The sequence below is a fragment of the Hylaeus volcanicus genome, chromosome 2, assembly GCF_026283585.1.
Source record: "Hylaeus volcanicus isolate JK05 chromosome 2, UHH_iyHylVolc1.0_haploid, whole genome shotgun sequence".
NCBI lineage: Eukaryota > Metazoa > Arthropoda > Insecta > Hymenoptera > Colletidae > Hylaeus > Hylaeus volcanicus.
Window position 1 is genome coordinate 27,467,561 of NC_071977.1, and position 19,904 is coordinate 27,487,464.

The 19,904-nt window shown below is 42.7% G+C and overlaps 2 protein-coding genes across 2 annotated transcripts in view; one reads left to right on the forward strand and one right to left on the reverse strand.

Annotated features, from left to right (window-relative positions):
• The window catches only part of LOC128873006 (heat shock cognate 71 kDa protein-like), a 10,300-nt gene extending 7,794 nt beyond the window's left edge, over positions 1–2,506 (forward strand). The window contains exons 6-7 of the mRNA XM_054116264.1: positions 802–1,179; positions 2,229–2,506. Of these exons, the coding sequence (XP_053972239.1) occupies positions 802–1,179; positions 2,229–2,345 (495 nt within the window). The 3' untranslated portion in view covers positions 2,346–2,506. The remainder of the gene's footprint in view (positions 1–801; positions 1,180–2,228) is intronic.
• Positions 2,507–2,708: 202 nt separating this feature from the next.
• The window catches only part of LOC128884764 (protein Shroom), a 196,688-nt gene continuing 179,492 nt past the window's right edge, over positions 2,709–19,904 (reverse strand). The window contains exons 8-13 of the mRNA XM_054138369.1: positions 16,586–17,186; positions 14,960–15,902; positions 13,195–13,342; positions 9,228–9,438; positions 7,765–8,031; positions 2,709–6,476 (exon numbers count right to left, since the gene is read on the reverse strand). Of these exons, the coding sequence (XP_053994344.1) occupies positions 6,225–6,476; positions 7,765–8,031; positions 9,228–9,438; positions 13,195–13,342; positions 14,960–15,902; positions 16,586–17,186 (2,422 nt within the window). The 3' untranslated portion in view covers positions 2,709–6,224. The remainder of the gene's footprint in view (positions 6,477–7,764; positions 8,032–9,227; positions 9,439–13,194; positions 13,343–14,959; positions 15,903–16,585; positions 17,187–19,904) is intronic.

The following is a 19,904-nucleotide window of genomic DNA, read 5'->3' on the forward strand; positions in this document are numbered from 1 at the left end:
ATGTCGGATCGGTTGCCTGATCGCAGGCGCAAGCGTGCCACCTCTTCGCATATCATGTGGTCCTGATACCAAAATGTAAAATTTTCTCAGAATTTCGATACGCACCTGGTATTCCTCGTGCCATCTCTTCGCACATCATGTGCTCCTGATACCAGTATAAAAAATTTGGCATGACTTTTAATTGAATATCGATACTTGCCTCTTGTATTAGCAGATCGTGTTGATGGAGAAGGTATTATAATTTTTATTCTGGCTCGAAACTTACCTATTGTATCCGGATCTCATGAACAGCGAAGAGATGTTTTAGGGAAAGGAGAGGAATTAATAGGAAACATTCTAGAAAGTGAAGAGAAATAAAGGGATCTGTCTGGAGCCCTTAGGAGTTGTTAAGAGTTATTAGGAGGGGTTGGGACGTGGTAGGGGGTGTTTGGAGACGATAGAGAGTGTTTGAAGGTGTTAGAGGGTGGTAGCAGTTGTTAGTGTGTATTAGGAGCTGTCAGGATATGTCAGGAAGCGTAAAGGAGATGTTAGATTGTGTTAGAAATATAAAAAAGTATCTCACGACAAGCTGTGTAACGGGATATATTTATTCTGTTACTACCCACCCATTTCATCGCCTCACAGCATTTTTCACCATATAACGTGACATGAATTTCGGCTGTTCGAAAATAAAAAGATTTTCAATCTTAAAAAATATTTCAATGGTTAATTAATGAATGTTTACAACGCCAGGGTGCAATTGTCATAGTTATCATACACCACTGCTTCAGCTTCTTCTTGACGTCTACTTCTCCATACTAGGTGACCTTCGACATAGACGCCAATGGTATTCTGAACGTTTCTGCGGCGGAGAAGTCGACTCAGAAGGTGAACAAGATAACGATAACCAACGACAAGGGCCGTCTTAGCAAGGAGGACATCGAGCGAATGGTGCAAGAGGCGGAAAGATACCACGCCGAGGACGAGTCGCAGAGGAACAGGGTCGTGGCGAAGAACAACCTGGAGTCCTACTGCTTCAACATGAAGAACGCGGTTGAGGACAGCAAGGTGAAGGAGAAGATAGCGGAAGACGACCGAAAACGCATCGCTGACACGTGTAACCACATCATCAAGTGGTTGGACACCAGCGCTTCTGCCACGGAGGACGAGTTCGTGGCTAAGCTGAAGGAAGCTGAGCAGGTAGTTACATATTTCACCGTTGAAGTGGATTAATTTTCGCCTTCCTAGCTGTTGTTGAGTACGACGCACGGGAAATATTGCTTCGTGCAGTTTGTTCGGACATTTCAGTTATTCGTGTTCATTCGTTTAGTTAAACATTTATTTGATAAAGTCAATTAATCTAAATTGAAAAGAAAGCGGAAGAGAAGGTAAATAAAAGGATATGAAAGAAAAATGTAGGGAAAATGAGAATCCAAAAAAATACAGGGGAGAAAAGAAAATGAAAGGAAAATAAGAATATACTAGAAAATATACTAGAAAAATGCAGGGAAAAACTGCAAGATGAAAATATGAGAGAATGAAAGGAAAATGAATTGAATGAAATAATTGAAAGGATGGGTGAAACGCAATGAGAGTTGAAAAACTCTCCAACTTGTAATAAGGTCCTGTCCTATAGTAGATAAAGTCACCCTTAGTCAGCGGGTTTCAAATCGACACGGTCGTGCTTATGTTCAATCGTAATTTTTAAAGCGTTACAATCTGTTTAGAGACTTTGTCGGTCACGTATAATGCTGGCACAGATATGATATTCTTCCTTCCTGAAGCAAATACGTAGCGCCACCGAGGTTGAACTACCTCGACAATCCATTGAGGTCGTAGATCGATTCAACTGGTCTCCTGCTTCTCTGCTAAGGGTAACTCGCCCAAACTCTCGTGATAAAGCGAACGTTCCTGACTCATGGGCTTGTTATCACGAGCGAGATACAGGATTCTGCATCACATCTGTAATGTTAGGTTCTCTACTGTGTACCTAGCCTGTGTGTACATCCAAGGGGGTCATTGTCTACAGTGGAACAGTGTTATCGATTCATGATTTCGAGATTAAATTTATCTGTTCATGAATATTGATCGATTAAAAAGTGACTCTCAAATTTGTCGAAACACTCAAAGGTCAGAGGTAGAGTGAGATTTGATTAGGGTTGCGATTGTTCGAATAGTTCATTGTTGGAATACTTAAAGCTATGGGGATCGTTGGAGTTTATAATTAATAAGTTCAACATTCATTTTAGGTCTGTAAACCCATTATAACAAAATTGTACGAAACCGCCGGTGCACCATCGTTTGGAAGATGCAGTGGCCAGGGAGGAAGTCCTTCGAGTGGCCCGACCATAGAGGAAGTGGAATGATACCCATGATCGATAATGCCGCGTGCTGCCTTTGCTGGATGTCACAATCTGAAATGAAAATCAAAATCTGTAGTCGTTGTTCATTGGTATCCATCCTCTATCTTTGAAATTTGAAAATTTAAAAGCTGTTCTTATGAATACACATCAATGCCAACTTTAAAGTGTAACAGGAGCTACATAAATCTAAAAAATTTTAATTACCTGTGTACTCGTTTCATTATTATAACTGGTGTGAATGCATAGATGTAGGCAACAAGTATTCCGAATGTGAACCATCGTCCTTAAAGTATAAATCAATTTAGTTGGGTACATGTTTAATATTACGACGTTTATTATTAAGAGAAAATAAGCGTGCACGATTAATTTCCAACGTGTTATTTATTGCAAGCGAGTTTGGGAAAGGTAGTTATCGTAATGATTTCATAATACATTCGAAATATGCGATAATATTGTCAGACTATCAACGACCTAGCGTCGTCGCTTACGTGTGTACATGTGTAAATGTGTATGCGTGTGTGTATATGTGTGTGTCACGCGGTATGAATGCGTATGCAGCGTGTGTAGACTGTTTAAACGGGTTCTCCTCGCATCACGTTAAAAACTAAATTGTATGCTGTAGAGAGTATGTACACAGTGGGGCACTATTAAATATTAATGACCTTAGAATATAAGTAAATACCCTACGCATTAATGGAACGTTTCTTCTCGTAAAAAATAGATTATGCAGAGCACCATGGTTGTTTTTTTCTTCTTTGTCTATCATCGAATGAGAACTCGTTTTATATACAATTTATTTTTCTTGCTTTAGTTTTTTTTCTATTTTTCGGCGCTTATGGTCGCGACGTGTCGCGACGCGTTAACGCTGCTTGCAAGCACATTACGAAAGATGTGGCTGGTTTCCGGTCGGTACGACGACGAGATTACAGTATCGCCGCCGTTTTATTATCATGCGAACATCGAGAAACAAACGAGGAACAGAAACTGACTATAATGTGTCGCAAAATTTTATGCCCTCTGATTCAGTCTTTCACATGCGCTAAACGAATTTTGCTCTCGTTCCTCGCGACACGGCTCGCCTGGCAGCCTCGCTAATTAACTAATCTCATTTTTACTAACATGTTTCGATTGGAATTTTCAAATTTTCTAGAATTTTCCTCTCAGTTATTTATTAATTTTCCGCTTTTCCGTTTATTATACTCTTATCAATTTATAAATTTGATTTTATATCTATGGCTCCAAGTTCATATATTTATATGTAACATAATTATGTTTCGAAGATGCTTCAAAATATCAAGAAAGAAATAATTACCATTCCCCGTAAATATTACATTAATTTTAAGAAGAGCACTCAATATTCACTCATTGATATATGGCAACAGCTCCGTTCATTGGAATTCGATCCAAAGCTCAGCTGTACTTTTAACATCCCTTCTCCACCTGCTAAGAAGCGTAAATCAATACAACTATAATCACACCCTTTGCTAAAATATTACTGAGACCAGCTGCCAATAGCGAACCGTTCACTGGGAACGCTGAAGAAGACGGATTCCATCTCGGGATCTTTGAGTCTACGTGTAAATGTCTCATTACCGAGCTCAAAAAACCGGAGGATCCTTCCTTACGAATTTCGACCGTGGCGTCTTCCCCGTCCCCGGATTCGTCGCCGTGAATGATCGTGATCGTCGCGGGACGATCGCCAACCGGGGAAGACAGGAAGCATTCGCGAAAACATTCGGTGTGAGAAAATTGTGGAGGGAGCTAGGAGCAACGAACAAACTACGATAAGTATCGAAAACGACCGAGGCATAAAATTTTTCGTAAGACCACCACGGAGGCTCGAAATCCTTCTCGAATTTCCATTTCGTTTTCGAGAGTCCTTGGTACGGTCGTACAGAAGTAAGTAAGATCACAAGCGTCATAGAGGCTCACGAGAGCCTCTGGGGTTAGAACAAAACGTAAAAAATAGTAATCGTTGTAAACGTGAGCATGTATAATTGGTTTACAATGCGTATGTATCTTTCTCTCGTGCGCGCTCGCGCATCCTGTGTCTCTGTTTTCGTGTGCCTGAGTGTATATGCGTGCGTGTGTGTGTGCGTGTGTGTGTGTGTGTGTGTGTGTGTATATATATATATATGTATGTTTCCTACAATGTATCACCGCTTAAAGCTACCTTTCTCTCCATCTTTTTCGTTATATACATGTTACTATGTCGCTCGGTTGCCTGTATCGTTCCAGATATATCTCACGACCACGTGACTCCTTACCCTTATATCACATATCGTATATAAGAAGGCACCAGAAGTAATTCTAGGTCAAGTATCCCGCGACACGCGCCATCGCGAACGAATCATTAATGTTAACCAGGTAAAATGGAAAACGTATCCGTATGCTGTACACGCCCGCGGTCAACCGTGTCTGCTTAGGGCAGCGAAGTGGACGAACATCGTGTTACCATCCTCGGCAAATGTCGTTCCGCGGTTTAATCACTGAAAAACCTCGTCGTAACGAATCAGAAAGACAACTGGCTCACTGAAGTATATATTAAAATTTTGATTCGCCCAGTGTAACGCAGTGCCGCCGAAATATATTTCCATACAGCGATCGGAGATTTCAACGTCCGCATGCGACGCATAGTTGAACGGATACGACGAATCGCGCGATTTCGCACGGAGAACGCGATTGAAGGTACCCACGCACGGTCAATTTTACGTTATTTTGATACCGATATAGTATCATTGACGTGATATTAGATCAGCAATAATAACAATATTTTTAGCTTCGTGTTCGATCGACTTAGAGCGATGCGAATGGTTGACAAGTAATTCTACTTGGGTGATTGGGATGTTTGATTATTTTATAATTACATTGACTGTGGGTGGGTACCTTAACGAACGGTCGAGGTCACCTGTACGCGCGAGTTCCTTTGACCGTATATCATGTCGTACGACATACGTAACAAATTTATACTCAATGTTTATTCCATCGAGTACGTATCATGATGAGCGTTTAATCGTTTAACGATAAGTATAATGAAATATTTAATTTTATAACTTTATTCGATATTTTTCTCTATGTATGAATTATGTCCATCTAGAACACGGTATAAATTTAACGACTGAAGTCGGAGCCAAATATTTTGACTGCTCGAGGCCTCTGTTTGGGCACATTCATCAAAAACTACATTCACCAACTGTGTAAATTGTTGTTACCTTAGAAATTAATAAATAGGGACACGTAAATATTAAAACGTACTACCTAATGAATTTTCATTTGTAGGTAATAATGTATTGCATCTAAATACTACTTTGAAATAATACGAAACGAAAATAAATTTCAAATTCATTCGATTGCCTGTGGCACATCTTTCGAATTAACTTCGACGACCTTGAACGACCCAAAGTATTTGACGTCAGCTTCAGCCACTCTGTCTCGAGATGGAGCTCGGAGCTTCGATTCTCGCGCGAACGGTGACTTCTCACTTTCAAAAGAAACCACGACGAAGCGTGTACCGATACAAGAATCAAGACACAATTTCTTTTCGACAGACGAGAAGGCTCCGCGACGCTTCGTCCGTCTAGGACTCGAAGAATACGATATATATGTACAAAACAATTTCATCAAGCTACCGATTTTACCTACCGATTAGGGATTATCACTTTCCGTTCACCGATTCGAGGATCACGCGTACGTTTCACAAAAGCTTCGACGAGTCGCTGGGAAACCAAGTGGAGCGACGCCCGCTTCATTCCTTATCGTTCATCCGTGGTCGGGAGGTTTAAAATTACGTGGATTCTTAAGTGGTATGCGCTCGAGCGCGTATAAGAACGCGGCCACGCGTTTCTCGTGCGATCGGTTACGCGATCGGTTCATTTAATACGACTAGTCGATCGCTTCTCTCAGCGCGGCTAGCTGCTCCTCCCCGAGTTTCACCTTGTCCTGAATCTCACGGCCGTCAACGATCAGCTTCGCCTTCATGTTGATGAAGTGCTGATAGTCGGCGAACTCCTCCTCGTTCAGGTACTTCGACAGGATCGTGGAGACGTTCACGCTTCGCTTGTCGATGTTGCCCTTCAGGATCTTCGCCTCCTCCAACTGGTCCATCAGCTTGTCCCTCTTGCTCTCCAGGATTTTCTGCGAACACCATAGGAACTGTATCTCGAGAGAGGTTCGAAACGAAAGCGCGATTCATAGGAAATTGTTCAGGAAAATTTACGAGAAAGTTATATTATTTTTATTTTATATATATATCTCAGGTTTATCACTTTTTTTTTGTTTTAATTACTTTATTCAAGGTCACATCAACTACGAGACTATTAGTGACCACGTCAATGATTGCAATTTAATTGTAATTTATTTAACATGTTATATTTCATTAATATCGTGATTAATTTGAGGAATTCGTTTCTGTTGTTGAGGATCGAGGCTCATCACTTGCTATGTTTTATTGCCTATGTTATTTAGTTACTACTTTTTCTCTGTTTTTTAGATACAAGTATTTTCCTGAAGTTGGATTTTATGCCAACACTCTGCTGTATCAAAATACCAGTTGTTCCATGAATTACACACGTAATTGAACTCGTATCATTGTTCTGAAGGCCGAAGAAATTAAGTTTCAAAGACGAAAACTTGTCTGAAAAAAATATCTCCGTTCACAGTTATTGTTTTAATTATATAATTGAAATTTAGGCCTCTCGATGGCTACCTTTCCTCCTCCTAATAGACTACTAACGTAATAGCTCGAATTAAACGACTCTTATTATCATGAATTGATTCGTATTGCGAGCGTACGATGACCCGTTCCTTTCAAGGTTTCCACAATGATTATACTCTTTACCCGTGAAACCATATTGCGCAAGAATTCTTCCATAAATCAACGCGACTTTCCGTTGGACGGATAAATAATTATATCTGTACTTCTCGGCCTTCCTGTACGACAACCACAAATCATTTTATGTCAGCGTCGATTACGGGGACGTCGTGGATCCCGAGGACGCCGGGTAAATTTTCAGTTAATCGCGCGAGCACACGATTATCATTCTCTGTTCGTTTAAAATTCCTCAATCCAATGAAAAATCGTGGAATTGCGTGCGATGGTTTGCGTTGAACGATCAGGAAGGCCATTTCGTGCCGTGCTCAAGAGTCTTGAAGATGACCATTGCAAGAAAAGATCCAAGTGATAATGAAACATAGGGAAGTATACCTTGAAGATACTTGCTAAGAGAAATCTAAAGCAGAGGACGAAATAAATGTTTACAAGCATTTGATGTTCAAAATAAATAGCTACTATCATTTTTACAATTGCAACATTTACTTTCCAAAGGATTCAGGATTAATTAAGAGTCACCTGATTCTTTTACTGTAATGATCCTACTCTCCATAACTGGTGTTATCAGTGTACGAAAACGAAACAAACACTCACTCTTTCCGCATGGTCGGCTGGCATTCCGTAAAGGGCGTTCTCCGCTCGAGCCAATCTGCCGCTGAGACCAAGAAGAAGACTCGTGATCTTGCCGACTTCCTCCACGTGAAGTCGATACTTGGAAGCTTCCGCTGCCCTGGCGACCGCGGAAATCCGCGAGGCGACTCGTGCACCCAACGCCTCATTCACCTCGCCCTCTTCTCGCACGGCCTCCTGCTCGGCTCTGAGGACTACCAGTTTCTTGTCGAGCCTCATCATCAGCTCCTCCTGCGAACAGAATCACTTTAAGTTTCGATTGCGTTCGCGCCAAATCGATAAAGTTCAATTTCACGGCCTCGAGAAGACGTCTTCGCCTCTAACGTGATCGCGAATGAATATTCAAAAACAAACTGCTAATGTCATAGGAGGATTACTTCGGTAGCTAGGAAGCTGTTAAATCTTTGTTCCTGGAGTTGTCAAACTATAATTGAAATTCCTTATGTCAATATCTCTGAAATATTTCAATAATATTTTTTCCAAAATATTAATAGCATCCCTAGAAGTTGTCACGCAAAATTTCAAATTTTGTGAACCTAATTTCGTTGCAATTTTGGACTCTGCACATCAAAACATTAAACGAACTGTTAAAAACAGCCACATATCTTGTATGTTATATTCAATGAACTGTTGCGAAAGTCAAGAGCATTACTTCCCAGCTATTGTAACGATCGTTAAAGCAATTTCTAGGTTAGAGACGTTTTGATGAATTGAAGGATGCATTATGGAGCCTCTAATGAAGTCTCTGAAAGCTTAACTGATTAGATTCGCGATGACTTCGCGCGAAAGAGAAAGAGGCACGAGACCGAAGAAAACGAGGACCGAGGTGGACTGTGAGAAGTAGAACTTCTTAGGGGGGTTAATAGAAAATGCGAGGAAGCAAAGAAAATGAAAAGCAGATTCCGACTCGTTAAGATAGGAAGCCTCGAGTTAGGCTCGAGCGTAATGGCTGCTCTGTAGTCTGATGAGGAATTACGCGCGAGGTCAAGCAGTATTTCCTGACTCAGGATTAGAATGAGGTCTTCTTGTTTCATTCCTCTAACTGGGAGCTGAGCTAGGTAGTTCTATCTTGAGTTAGCGATACCTTGAGATGGTTTCCACATTCCATAAAGTAAACTACGTGGCATCTAATGTGTGCAGCATCAGATTCAATTAAATTTCTTGTAGTATCAATCTCAAAGTGATATAATATCTCTTCTATTGAGTTATTTAATCTATTTGCAGCAAGACAGTTGAACAAAAATTTACCTAAATAAATATTGACGTAAGAAATCCAAGTTTCACAATCTGAAATGTTACTTCGAAAAGTATCTAAAAGAAATTTTCTTTGAACAAACCCCAAGAGCAGATTATCCTAATTTCTCCAATTCCACGTGCAAAGATTTATGCATGGCAGTAAAATAAATGAAATGAAAGGATTCTTATACCTTCTTTTGCCTGAGATCAAGGCTATCCGTGGGGATGACCGAGGGAGCATCCTCTTGACGCATTAGACCCTCGACCGTCACATCTCGCGAGTATCTGGTCAGGAACCTGGCTTTGCCCTCGGACGTGGTGAAATACGCCGACGTCGGTGACAGAGGGCTGGTCGAGTCGCTCGACAGCGGAGTGACCGGTGCTGAAGGTATCGTTTCGTTCCTGCAACAAGCCATTATCGTCGGTAAATCTTCTCCTTAGCCTCCTCGACGTGACATCCTCGCGATGTCCGTGTAAAAATTATCCAGCCAATTCGTGATCGTGTAGGACACGGGTTGCATCACTATCATGACTCGCGGGCTGAGTCGTTCGGCACGTTTCGTGGAGGAAGAGGGACCGTCGCTGAAATGATTTATCGATCGTGGTGTCGTGGACGCGTCTCGTCTTTGCAAGATGCGGAAAAGATGGGGGGGAGTCCAGTCGCGTTGGGATCTACTACGGAAATACGGTAACGCTAGCAATAAATTGTCTAAGTCTTTGAGATACGTATAAATACATAGTGTAGAAAAAAAATGTCTGGATTAGGTTTGAAATGTTACCACAAAAAGTGTCTAACAAAAAACTCTGTTCATTTCCTTGGAATTAATTCTCAGGAAACGATCCGAGTGCCCAGTCCTCTAAGTTCGCAGATAAAATGGAGTCTAGGATCGATAATTTACCGGGGAATGCGAGTTCATTCGAGATATCTTTATCGTGCGTGCGCGTCGACCGAGAGTGACTCTATAAAAGAGGAGAAAGTGATAAAGAAAGGAAAGCGGAGTAAAGTGACCGTACCGAAGGTGGTTCAAAAAGCAACCACGCCGATCGGTTGGCTATTACGTTGGCGCCCGCTCAAGAAGCTAGACGAGCATAATTAATGAAAAGCGGAAGCGGAGGCACCATCGTAAATGCCGCGACATTCAACAGTATTAGGCACCTATTTAACTTTGAAGTGCATGTAATTGGACATCGGTCAATTTCACGGACGGCATGAATGTGCAAGTTGGTTTAGAATGCATTCGAGTATTGCTTTCGATTAAAATATGGATCATACTTTAAATACCGTGAATAAATTTTAGAGTTTTTATAACTTTCATATATTTTGTATATTTATATTTGTACAGTACATTCCAGAAGCAAAGAATGACTCACAAAGAATGTAGTACATGAGAAAATTCTATAAATGCTATCGTTTCAAATATTTCAGTATAAATAAATACAAGTATAAAACTGTCTTTCTCAATCCTTAGCCACTCATCACTCCTGATAAAGAAACTAGGTAAGCATACGTGTCTAATACTTTTGAACACCTCTGTACCACGCGTCTTATCGCGCGCCGCGTATTCAAGCGGCCATCCTCATCGTCGTTTTCGAAAGTTCCCGAGCTTTTCATGGAGCGGCAGTGGCAGCTCTTCAACTACGAGTTTCCCCAAAGAAAACGAAAGAACTCAATAAACTTCTGTCGCAGTTTACTGTAGTGCGTTTCCAACGCGGAACGAATCCGAGCGGGTTTACGACGGCTAATTTTACGATCGATAAGATACACGCGAAAGAGGAAAGTCTCGATGTACTTCTCCGAATGCACCGCTGCCATCTTTGATGTTCTCACGCGCGATCGACGCGAAGCCGGGAACGATCGAAACGATGTCAACGATCGTTCGTCGCAGACTGGCGAGCAAAATGATGCGTAGACCACCGAGTAGCCAGGCCTAACAATATCGTTTATGGTTAGTTACGCAACAATCTTGCGCCTCTGGTACTTTCTCCAGGCGCGTGCCAACGGAAATATTGTCCCCGATCGGCGGGGACGTTCCAGAAGGAGAGGAAAATCAGTTTTCGATTTAGATAAACTATTTTCGAAGTGGATGATCCAAGAGTAGGGATCCTTGGATCACCTGGAGAGGAACACAAGATACTCCTTAACCTTTTGCACTCCTAGGTCTATTTTAGTATGAACGACTGGCAATCTTAAGGGCCTCAGTTTTGGATATTAAAGGTATTTCTTTACCTAATGTCAATTCTATAAAGAATGTAGCTTATAAGTAAATTGAACAGGTATTTTAATTTACAAGGAAATTCTATACATAGCTTGTAAGGATATTTCATAAATAATGCAGTTAATAAGGAAATTCTCTAGTTTGATATAGGACACAAAAAGTAAAGATCAAACATTATAAATACACGAGTTATCATCGTCGATCTTAAGAACCTTCGTAATTACACAACATCGCCAATTGTTCGACTTGGAGAAAAATACGAACGAAAAGTTACGAGAAATAAACATATCGTACTCTGTTCAGCCGTTGCGTTATGATTCATAAGCAACGGTTCGCTGTTGAAAAACGACAATTAAATCACGACTCTAATGGAGGCTCGTTAATGATGCCTGGCCAAGAGTCTCGGGATCTACGCCCACGTAAACGTCACTCATTGGACAATTAAGGATCTCCGCGAGCAACGGTCCCCGGCACGCGACCTCTTTAGCCACGTGTCGAGGATATCTCTCCGCGGTGCACCGTGAAAAGATGGAAGCCTCCTTGGCACCGTTTCCAACGGGACACGACCCCCGGTTATTAATTGGACCCACGCAAATTCGCTTAAACGGGCGCAATAATAAACCACCTGACTGGAAATGCGAAAAACACGAGGAAACCACGACAGCCAACTATCCTTCGTGCTCTTCGGTGAAAGTGCCAGTCAAGGCATCGCGTGGAGCAACCAGGTATGAAATATCGACACGTCCCGTATCGCTCGGGACGATCAGTTAACATTTATGTAACGATAATAACGAAAAATTGCGCGGATAGGTGCACGAGGAAAATACAGAAACGGTTATCGCGATAGCGTGCCAAGAGTAAACGACGGACTCTCCTAAATTTGTTTACGAGAAAATAGATCAAAAATTCCCAAGATAATTAACGACGAAAAAACGTACACCTACCTAAAATAATAATATGGCGAAGAAAGTGTTTAGTCGAGAAAAGTAAACCTGTACGTGCCTTGTAACATGTGGTATCGTTAATCACACGTTTTCGCAGCCTTTCCCGTGTTGTGCAATGGTATTAGTCATTACATCTGACCTTGATAACTCACGTGTAATCTACCCTACTATGATTGTGAACACTTTTTACTGGAAGCTAGATTCCTATAGAGAGGTAGCCAGATATTATCAGTCTTGTATTATCTTCTGTGCAACGTGTGTGATTATTATCCAGCGAGAACGATGGAGTACAGTAACGAGGAAACACTAGTAACGCTTCTCATTTATGAGGAGTGCAGCCGTAATGCTCTAATGGCTGAGCATTTAACCCTCTCGGAATTTTTGCTGTGGGTTACGTTCGAAGACAGAATGTGAAAGCGATAGTAAGATATTTGAAGAGAATCTCTTTTATTAATTATTCTGTGTTAAGTTCATTGAATACGTCGCCTGGTATACGATTGGAGAAGTAAGTAACAGGGTTGTACTAAAATAAATTGAAGGTGGTCTTGATCATTATCGAGAAGAATATACTCATTTTTATATACAAGCTTGGCACAACAAAGCAGTATTACTATTATTATTATTCATAACCAATTTCCAGAATTTAGTCGTTCATAAGTTAACGATGTCAATAAAATAACGTTTCCTTGAAGACAATAATCACAGTATATATTGTTTGCCTCTAACGTAAGCCTTTCATTTTATACGTATCTCCATAATAAAGATGGCAAATAAATAAAAATATGGAATAAATTGCCCACGCCCATAGGTGCAGCCCCAATAAATAATTCAATTTGCATTAATTTCCAATGGGATATTCCCCTCCCCGTCCAAATAACAAAATAAACCTCCGTGGCTCCTGCACCTCGCTTCCAAGGAAACAGACCAGTTCCCATAATAACACATTCCCAAAAGGCCAGCAATTATTTTAATTACGTATACGTTAGGCTCAGACTCACTTTTTCTCGTCATCGGATCCATTTTCAGAACACGGGGTCGTCGGCTCCTCCAGGGATAGTCGGCGCCTCGGTCTGGGCAGCAAGGTCGCCTCCACCCTGAACAAACCGGAAACGTAGTCGGTGGGCTTCTTGTGCTCCGGCGCTGGAACTGATAACAACGAATGGTTACACGCGTTGCTCGTCCCCTCCATCTTCCACGCGCCTCCACGCTCCAGGAATCCTCGTGGCGGCTTGGAAGCCATAACGTGCACGCGTTCAATATCGCGGGAGCGCACCGACGCCGTAATTGAATAACGCGGTCGTTCAATGAGTTAGTGCTTATTAAAACGTAGGGTCGTCGCCCTGGTCGCTGGACTCCTCGCTGATGACGCATGAGAGATTCTACGGGCGCACGATATCGGTCGTACGCGTGTAGGGGGACGGACTCTTTGTTTCGAGTGATTTCATTAAACAAATACGTCTTAACGAGGCCAGCTCTACTTTGATCTACTATCGTTTCACCTTGTGGGATGGATAACTGGTGTCGATAAGACTCGATGAATCTATTACTTTGAAGATAGATACAATTTATATAGTTGATGACAATGGACTCTGACAAGTTAGAGATTAGAATTTCAATATTTTAAATTGTAATGAAAAATATAATGTCAAGTCCAACAAATGTTATATAGGATTCATCTATTTAGAGCTAGTTATTCTAAGCTACTCCGAAGTACAGATAATTATTTTTCCAACCAAGAATATCCAACTGCCATTTTTCCACCACCAATAGTAAACAAGCTATTCGAGTGGATCTGTTCTAAATCAAATCCCTCCACTCTGAATACGTCCAATATCGTACACATCCTAAGTTAAACAGCTTCACGCTCAAGTGCCTTTGAACTACATACGACGAGTGGTCCGCGTGTGTGCAAATCAGAGGGGGCGCGTAACAACGAGAATAATAAAAGCCTCGTGCAGGTAGATCGAAATCGTCTGAGAGTCTGGCGACGACATTAACCGCACTAAATCCATAGGATTACTCTAAGCCATCGAGAAACGACGACAGGGAATTCCGTTAACAGCCATGTTTGGGTGGCTTTTATTAGACGTGTTCGACGCGAACCCGGGTAATCTGGGATTAGACTAAGCCGAGAATTAAAGTCTGCGTAAAGCGTGCAAGATACACAACGACGGCGCGTAACACTGTTCCCATACGAGCAAACGAGCTCTTTCATCCCTGGCTCGTAAACTCCAATCTGCTTTCGTTCGCCTCCACGGTAGCTACCGGCGCGTTTCCTTCCCCCACTGTGAAGGTAAGTTTATAATCGCGGGTGAAAAGTTTATAATCGCAGGTATTGCTGGCTCGAACACTATATAAAGGAACTTCGATGAAAGATGAGTGAAAACGTTGGATGCGAATTGTATCGAGATCTAGCAAAGGGAAGGTCAGTGGTGGCAAGCACAAATTTCAATAAAATGGCTTGGTGGCGGATATTTACTGAAGAAGACTGTGTATGAGGTAGTAGATTCGGATAAGCATAAACTGATGAGGAAGTAGAGGTCAAAGGTTGAGAAATTTCACATGGTGGATATGCTTGTGATAGGTTAGTTGTGAAAGGTTAATTATATTCACAAATACTAACTAAGAATGATCGTTAAGAATCTATAGTAGCATAACCCTTACAGGATAAAAACACCTGCAAGAACCAGGTGCTCAGCAAGAATCGCTGATATCCTTACCTGCTTCCACGCATTCAAGGACAAAGCTGGGTACTAAACTCACCTAATAGGGGCACCAGTTTGTCGTTAGGGTTAAGTTGACTGGCCAGATCTCGACCGAGCTCCTCGCACTCGATCTCCTCTGGCAGTTTCTTCCGACACAGCTGAAGTTCCTGGCTCTTGGAGGAGACGTCGTGGTCCATGGGTTCCAGGATGTCAGTCTGCGAGGCGGCGTCGCTGGTAGGCGCGTTCACTCGAAGGACTACTTCGGTGCGTTGCAACAGGGTCAGCCCTTCTATTCCTGGCTGAGGAGACACGCACGGCGACGTTGGCGCGGATTTGTCACCCTCGATCGGTGAGTTTCTCGACGACGAGGAGGAGGACGCTTTGGAGGCGCTGGAGATCGAGGACGTTGAGGACCTGCCTCCCGACCTGGACTTCGAGGACGAGGACGATCTATCCACTCTCAGCTCTATCTCGTTCGATCGTGCATGAGTTGGCGAGCTAGATCTGTTCGAGGAACCAGTGTTGTCCGTTTGGGTGGGGCTGGAGACCTTCCTATTGGTAGGTGATCCATCGATCTTCGAGAAGCTGCTGGACAAACTGCGTGGCGACACTCGAGGATCGGACGATCTGCTCGAGGACGAGGAACTGGAACAGCTTCCGGACCGTCTTGGAACCGCTCCCCTGGGACTCTCCCCTTCGATCCTGTTGGGCGATCTAGGCGGCGAACTCGTCGGCGGGGGCGGCCTCTCGATGGTCGACGTCTCCACGGAGCTACGCACCTCCTGTCCGCGCGACCAGCAAGTGTCCGTCGTGATCGTCATCGTCGTCGACGTCGACGACGTCGTGATGCACGTGGTGCTGGTCGACGTGGAGTGCGCTCGCTTCTCGTTGCGACGGTTCAGCAGCTCGATGTTCTGCGAGGTCATCTCGATCGTGGCGCTTCGCTCGCGGAAGAAGTCCTCCTCCACCGACGATGGAACGTCCACGCTGCGGGACAGCTTCTGGAACCGAGAAGATATTTGTGAGTTTATTTATTCCTGGTACATGGTAGACAGGTGCGACACGTTTTGTTTGTGATGGAATAATTTGTATTCGATACTTCCAGGTCTTAAGCTCGTGAAAGGTCATCTTCATCCGCCGGCTAGATAGAAAGATACACTTGGAAACATGAAACCTACCATTCGATTTAAACAAATTTCTTCGATAGACATAGAGGGTACGAATATTTATGAGACTGACTGTATATGTACTAGCATTCTATAATTCGGAAAGGAAGATGCGTGTGTGTTATCGATCTGCGTAAACAGCAAAGGAGCAGACCGTTGTACGAAAATATTAGAGGTGACGGACTTTCAACGGTAACAGGAAATACGTTGTATGATTTGACTGGGTCAGTTGACGACATACTCAGTAAATATTAATTTGTTCAATTCTGCATCATTTTGTATCGAATTTTCACTGAATATATATTATAATTGTTTTTTTTTATTAAAGTGACCGCGTTTCATTATTTACCTCTCAATAGAAAGATGGTTCAACAATTTCAAAATATATGAGTGATACTCTTTTGGGCACATTTAGTAGATTTATATAGTTAATAACATCCCTAAGACCATCCCTAAAGCCTACATCTTAGTTATGAAAATACCTTTGCAGCGAAAACTAATCCCAAACGAAACGTTACCTCTCTGTTCTGAGGTAGGGGTTCGCAGCTAGCGGCCAACTTCCTGCGTTCGCGTTCCAGCTGTCGGTTCCTGTCGTTCAGAACCTCGACGCTCTGAGGCGACAATCGCTCCCTGCGCTCGTAATCGTGCCTCTTCTCCTGCTGTCTCTTCTCCAGGTGGTGGTGGTGATGATGATGGTTATGCTGATGTCGATCCTCGTGAATGTCGTTGTTATTGTTCTCGCTGGTACGCGACCTCGCCTCGCTCGCTTGGAGTTTCTTGTTCAACTCGTGCGAAAGCTTTCCGATCACCTCGTTCGAGTGTTGTTGCTGTTGCTGTTGTTGCGCGGTGCGTTCCTCCAGTCGGTGATGAAGAGCGTCCACGCTGTGCGACTTCGAGAGCTCCGGCTGCTGCGAGTGGTGATTGTTGTGATGGTGGTGATGATGGTGCTGCAACGGATGATGAGGGGTGACGCGCAACAGAACGGGATCGTCGTGATCCCGCGGTGGCGGCCAGTCCTCTAAGCGAGACGTGGGTGACATGGTCCTCTTGTAGCTGCCCTCGCTGTCGGGCGCTCCGCGCTCTCTTCGGTAGGCCAGGTAGGAGGCCTTCGATTGGCTCCTAAAAAGAGATAATTGGATTCGTTGATTAGGACAGTTCGTGCTTTCGTTACATATGGATACTTGGAAAATGAGAGAAAGAGTCAATTGAGCCGTGCATTGGCCAAATCGATTCGAACAGATTAAAAACGTAGAAGTTGCGACTTTCGATGGACTTTATTTATTATAGAAACCATTTTAGTAGAATCAGCTAGAAAGTGTTATCAGACACTGGAACTTTTGGAGAAGATCTCGCGAAACTTCCCGAGGTTTGGCATCTTGTAGTTTGTAAATAAATGCGAATTCTGCAATATGAGAACATAAACCTCTACTAATTTCACGTGTACTACACTACATTTCAATCGTATCAAAATCTCTGAACTCTATTACAAAAATCAATCGACTAGAACTCTCTCGTAAATTCATCCCCAATTCCTAACGAATTTCTCCGCATCAGAAATCTGAGACCCCCAGCTTAAAAAATCTTTCGCTCCCATCATATTTAACACAATCTTTCGTTTTTCATGCTACGATCACGTGTACACTCTAATTTAGCGATCCTCGTCAGGAATCAAAAATAAATGAGCGAAAATAGAGCGACGAGACGCCGAAACACGCAGACCTGTACCACTCTCTATCATCCGAAAATAAATAGTCGCATCTGGTCGTTACGAACTGGCAACACAACGCACAACCAGCAAAGTTATACTTGAATTTCCAGTCCGCGCCCGCCGAGAATCGAGATCGTTCGAATTTTGATGAGGTTCATTCGTATGGACGACGACAGGCGGGACCGGCTTCTCTCTGATTCGATCGTTATCCGAAACGTATTGTCGCGGCTGGTGGATCGGGATGGCGGTAATATTCGTTTCAAGCACGATTTTAATGCCCGACCACGTAAAACACCGACCTTCCATGCTATTCGTGCATCTAAACACGTGACTTTCCACGGTGTTCCACGCGTTGTTCGAGGGAAAAGTGAACGAGCTCGAGAATACCCAATTTCTTTCGAGCTGGTTCTTGTCTTTTGCCGAGGGAATCGCGTTCACTCTTCAAAACACAACGGGACAGTCGTTGGAGTGTAAAAGTCTGTGGAAAAAGTGTCACGGTTCTTCTGCAACTTTTACTTCATCGAATTCGTTCTATTTGCATACACTTTCGCATTAAAATTGAGATGTAAACATGTCTATCGTGTCTATTTAATCCCCGTTTCTTTCATTGTTTATTTTATCCAAAGTATTCCACTCACTTATATTAATAATTGAAGGTATCGAGCGTGGTTAAATGATTTTTTCCAACTACACCATCGACTGGCGATAGAAATATTTGTTCGGCAAAATTACTATTGGCTCTCTGCTCCATAAAGTAGCGAATCGTAACTGTCTACAAAGTGCGCACTTTCCTCTCCAGAGACGCACTTTCCAATGATGCTCACCGTAACTTGTCCACGTATCTTAGAGCCAATTCATTGCAAAACTTTCCTGGCGACCCAGTATAAATCATCTCGCGAGCAGAACGCCCGTGCATAAATAACTACACAAACTAACAGAATGGAAATTCTCCGGCGATCGCGTTTTCCTCGCCAATTAATTCATTGTAATTTATTGCGATATACTCATTTCAACGCATACTTAATTGACACGTAATTATAGCCCTGGAATACTGACAAAGTTAATAGAACGCTCGGCCGCCGATGAAACACGTTCGCTGGTTATCTTATCCCTTTCATTCGATACAATTTATTTCCATATCTCCAATCGTGCATGGGATTGGCGTTTTGTCGAATGGATTCGCGATTCCGCGGAACGAAACGGAGTGCTCTTTGGCCGAGAGTAAAAGCGAACCATTGTTCGGGACGCGTTACGAAATATTACCGACGCATCCCAGATGATTAATCGAGAGGCGCGATTGATTAATCGTCGGTCGTCGCAGCGGGCATCCCAGCCCTTCTGGTAGTTACATCGTAATGCGAATGACGCTTAATCGAGACCGGATGCGGCTGTCGGCGGCGCGCGTTACGTGAATTTCAACGAGCGTTCGACTTCTGGGAATTCACGAAAGGGTCACTTCGCGGCGAATCGATGAGTTTCTGAATTAGAGGCCACGGATTTTGACGAAATTCGAATATTTGGTGGTTCATGGAAAATTGTAGGGGATGTAAGTCAGCATTTTGTTGGCTTTCAATTCGTTTAAAAAATAGAGGACGTCAAAGTTTGCAATATTTTATTATTCACGAGGTAGTACGGTGTCAAATTGATCACTGTCGGTGCTAGACGTGAGAAAATTTTATGAAATTGATACATATTGTACTATACATAAAATTAAGGAGGGTTTAAGTAATCATTTTGCTGAGTTTAAATTTCTTACAAATATACAGAACGTTAAAGTTCGTGATTATAGACTTTTCTATCTCCTATCTCCCTGTTTTGTTTTTATTTTCATTGGTAAGGATTAACCCACCCCCTAATTCCACGTGAATTCCAAACTAGTCAAATTTCATGAAAATCTCTGACCTCCAGTACAGGTGATACTTTCCCATGCGATTTTCGCGGAAAACGATTCGATCTTCGCGGAAAGCAAATAAAGATCAACGCATGATCAGATAATGCATTCGTTCGAGACATAATTACGTGAGGTGTGTCTCACGTATCGTGCGAAAGCTATCGGTATCCTCGAGAAAAGTGTAACGTCCGTCGCTCCTGCGAGCATGTGAAACATTTTCTTAGAAATACTTTTTCTC